Source organism: Mus pahari, chromosome 4 (genome assembly GCF_900095145.1).
Source record: "Mus pahari chromosome 4, PAHARI_EIJ_v1.1, whole genome shotgun sequence".
In the NCBI taxonomy this organism is placed as follows: Eukaryota; Metazoa; Chordata; class Mammalia; order Rodentia; family Muridae; genus Mus; species Mus pahari.
The window spans coordinates 25,368,420-25,372,544 of record NC_034593.1 but is presented as its reverse complement, the minus strand read 5'-3'; the positions used below and the strand labels follow the sequence as shown (position 1 = coordinate 25,372,544).

Genomic DNA, 4,125 nt, shown 5'->3' with positions numbered 1-4,125 from the left:
GGCACTGGTATTGAACCTTGAGAAAAAAAAAAAAAAAAAAAAAAAAAAAAAAAAAAAAAAAAAAGATTCAAGACCTCTTTTTATAATATGCATAGAGCTCTCTGAAAATGTAGTTTAAAGATATGGGACTGTACAGGATACACCCCTGGAGGAATACAACTCTGTAAATAAGATAGATTGACTAAAATAAGCTTTTCCCATTTTATAGTGTAGATGGAACAATAAAGTAAAAGATGTTATAGATTAGTATTTTCTATTCATAAAAAGCTGGTTCAGCTTTTTTTCTATTTGTCTGGAGTGCTTTACTTAAAATTGCAAACACTTCCAGCCTAACTTCAGGCTGTCGTATAATAAATGTGTTTGCTTTGGTGGAGCCATTCTTTAGATTCTTTGGAGTTATAGGGCTGATAATAAAAATAAAATATGTTCTATCTGCACTTTCTAATTATTACTGAACTTAAAACCCTTGACATGTAATGAAAAATTAAACATATGTCCAGAGACAAAATGATATAATCTGTACTTCTTGGATAATCATTAGTTTGTTTTGTTCTGTGAAGCATGAAGAAATAAAAACGTAACCCAATTACTAGTCAGTCAGACCTGGAAGATTTCTCTGACTCGCTCTTCCTTTGCCAACTCCTTATCTCCTCTCAGGCCACCCTGTCTACAGCCAGAGCTTCGCCTAGCAGGAAATGGAGGGTAAGTAAGGATTTGGTACATAGTAGGTACCTACAAAAAACTACAAAAGAATGTCCCAATGGTGATTTATGGAGAGCAGCCTATGTCTTGACTGCAGTGCTGTTTGTAGAAAGCTGTGTGTAACACAATTGCGTTGAACTACATGATGCATACACACAGACACACATGTGCACACACACCCGATGGAATCTGGGTAAGTGATGTGTATTGAACCAATGACAGCTTTCTGGGTTTATTTCCATACTGACATCGTGTAAGACGTCAGCACAGGTGCAAGGGGACATACTAGTATATTTCCATGGACTTGCTTGTATAACCGTGACTTTCCCCAAATGTTTTTAAAGAGACAAAAGAATGCAGGGACCCCCACATGCTTGCCACCTACTTCTGTGGTGGTCAGTTTACATCTGTCCTGTCTTGCTTCATTTGAACCCATGTCTCCTAGCCTCTTAGGCATGCTATTTTGAAGCAGTTGCCAGGTGTCATATCATTCTTCCCACAAACATTTCAGTAAAATAAGATTGTTTTATTATTACAAACAGCCTTAATTTCATGGGTAATTTTCATGTGGTTGTTTTATGGCCCCTAGACAGGGCGCCTTCCTGCTCTGTTAGCAAGCTTTATTTTCATTAATTCATTTACGTAATTACTTTTTATTCCCTTTTGCAGGTTTCCCCTTTGCAGCCTTTTTCCCTTTCTTATCTTTTGGAGGGGATTTTCCCTTTTTTCGGGCTTTTAGTAGCTCTTCATACGATCCATATCCTTTCCGGACCATGATTCCACGCCACCATGCCTGAATCTGAAAGCAAGACAGACCCCAACTTGGTGTTAGATTGCTATGGTCTAGCTGTGGCTCACTCCTCTAAAACAGATTGAAGGGTTGGGGACTGCAGTAGATAGGAGTAGTTTCTGTGCAACCATGAGAACCTGAGTTCAAATATCCAACATCCTATATGTAATATGCCCATTTTTTCAGAATCTTTTAATAAAGTACTGACACTCAATATGCAGAAAGAGATGTTTTGAATATAGAAACTGCTGAAACCATTCAGGATGATTCAGAATTAACTTCAATTACAACAGTTGATTTTTTTTTTTTTTTGGATGGGTCAATAAAGAGCCAGTGGCCAAATGGCTGGGCAGAGGGATAGAGGTGGGACGTTTAGGATTCCAAGGACAGAAACACAGAAGAGAAAAGGAGCGTCACCATGATAGGAAAGCAGAGAGAGCAGACTTAAGAAACCACAGACATGTAAGAATCCGGGAAAGTGGCCCCAGGGCCACCCCACCACCACCAACTGGGTCTGCGGTAGTAGAGATAAAATATAGTTTAGCAAGTATTAATTCAGAAATATCCGTGGGGGATGTGTGATAGCTGGCGGGAGGTTTGGAAGTGCCCAGCCATTGAGCTAGTTAAGGCTATTAAATATAAAGGTTGTGTGTATGTCTTTCATTTGTGAATCCAGAGTTCTTGGACAGGTGTAGAGCCATGCAGAGATGTTTTAAATATTTCCCACGACAGAAGGCATGCAACGTATAGGCAAGAACTGACTATCAAAAATTATTTAGAGATTCTTGGATGGAATACACACATGCCTTGATGTAAGATTAGGAGTTGAAGAGGACTGGCTTCTTTTTTGCCTTAGCCACATGGCATTTGGAACTAATACAAAGAATTTGTGCTTAGAGATGCTGGGAGCCTCTGCTATGCAGAGAGACAGGCTTCTCAGAGGCAGAGAGAGGGGCAGATGATAGAAGTTGCCTGCTAACAACAACCAGATAAATAAAGAATAGAGATGAATAAAATTTGATTTGATTATTTTTAAGAATAGAAGGGGGTATAATGGTAATTGTTTAAGCAGTTTTAAGTATACATGGAATAAAGAAATACAGACCTTTGATCTCAAATGTAGGAATCAAAGGCACGGAGATAGAGAGAATAGAAAAAAATGAAAAAAATATGCTTTAAAGAAAAGTTAAAAAGGTCTATACCAGGATAAATACTCAAATTCTTTGAATGTGGTCTATACAGGAATTCTGGGATTGTTTAGCCTGGATTAGAAGCCTAAGAATAGGTCTATACAGTATACAGAAGAGAGGATTTAAGTATACATAGATGAACACATAATTGAGGCTTTTGATCTTAAAATATAGGTCAAAGGCCAAGGGATAAGTGGGAAAACCTTATCAGATAGATAATAGAAGCTTATGTTAATTCAAGTTATTTAAAGAGAAAGGGGACATATGTATTCCCATATTAAGCTCCATAGAATGGAGAATTTAAGTATACAAATGAATAAATAACTTAGGCCTTGATCTCATCATGTAGGTTGGGGCAGGAGATGGTGGGGAAACACTATCTCAACAGATAATAATATTTATTTAAATTGTTTTAGTAACTTTGAATTGTTTTAACTTTCAAAATGAGTGTGGTTATGAGTTTGGTGGTTATATTAAAATTCCTCTGGGAGAGAGGTCAAGCTATTAAGTTAATTCAATCTGTTCCTTTAATGACTTCTGGTTACTGAAACAAGGACATATTATTTTGGGAGACAGGCTCTCTATTTGTGTTGACTGGAAAGGAGAAAAGGCTTTGGACCCCTTCCAGAGTGACGTGGATCAGATGTGATGGGGAAGACCCCCTGAAGATCTTGACAACAGAAAAGAAAATTTTGAGAGAATCAAACAGGAGAGGTAACTTGATTTGCTGATTTCTTGACATAGGAACAGCCCTATAACTGACTTAGACATGAATATGTCTCTAGCCAAAACTTCAATTAAAAATTAGACAATAAATATTGTTGGTTGTGGAATCCTTAAGATTCATTGTGCCATCCTTCACATGGCATGATGAAGATTTATTACAACTGGTTATTGATCAACTTAACTCAAAAAAAGGATAGTTGTCTTTTACCTGCTCAAAGAAACAAAAAAACATCCTTAACTGATCTTCCACAATCTATACATATATCTTAATAGTACTAAAACTTTGGTTGTAATATTCATATATTACAGAATTGGCAGCTCTGACAAGATTCATCCGTGGGAGACGCTGAAATGACCTGCTGTTCCAGCCCCCTGCTTTCTGACACTGTCTAGAGACTTGCTTCCAGAACAGCTTCAGGAATTGTTGCTGATTCCCAATGGACTCGGTTCATACAGGCTTTTAGACAGATCCAATCAGAACTTCAGTCAATCCCTGATCCTTCTAAGCACACAGAGACTGGATAACAGATGCTAAAGATAGCTTGCTTGCTTTCTTTCTTTCTTTCTTTCTTTCTTCTTTCTTTCTTTCTTTCTTTCTTTCTTCTTTCTTTCTTTCTTTCTTTCTTTCTTCTTTCTTTCTTTCTTCTTTCTTTCTTTCTTCTTTCTTTCTTTCTTCTTTCTTTCTTTCTTTCTTTCTTTCTTCTTTCTTTCTTTCTT

The 4,125-nt window shown here is 37.2% G+C and overlaps 1 protein-coding gene across 1 annotated transcript in view; it reads right to left on the bottom strand.

The window, feature by feature from the left end:
* Positions 1 to 1,210: 1,210 nt before the first annotated feature.
* The window catches only part of Lrriq4 (leucine rich repeats and IQ motif containing 4), a 28,015-nt gene continuing 25,100 nt past the window's right edge, over positions 1,211 to 4,125 (bottom strand). Inside the window, exon 6 of the mRNA XM_021196583.1 lies at positions 1,211 to 1,501. Coding sequence (XP_021052242.1) covers positions 1,349 to 1,501 — 153 coding nt within the window. The 3' untranslated portion in view covers positions 1,211 to 1,348. The remainder of the gene's footprint in view (positions 1,502 to 4,125) is intronic.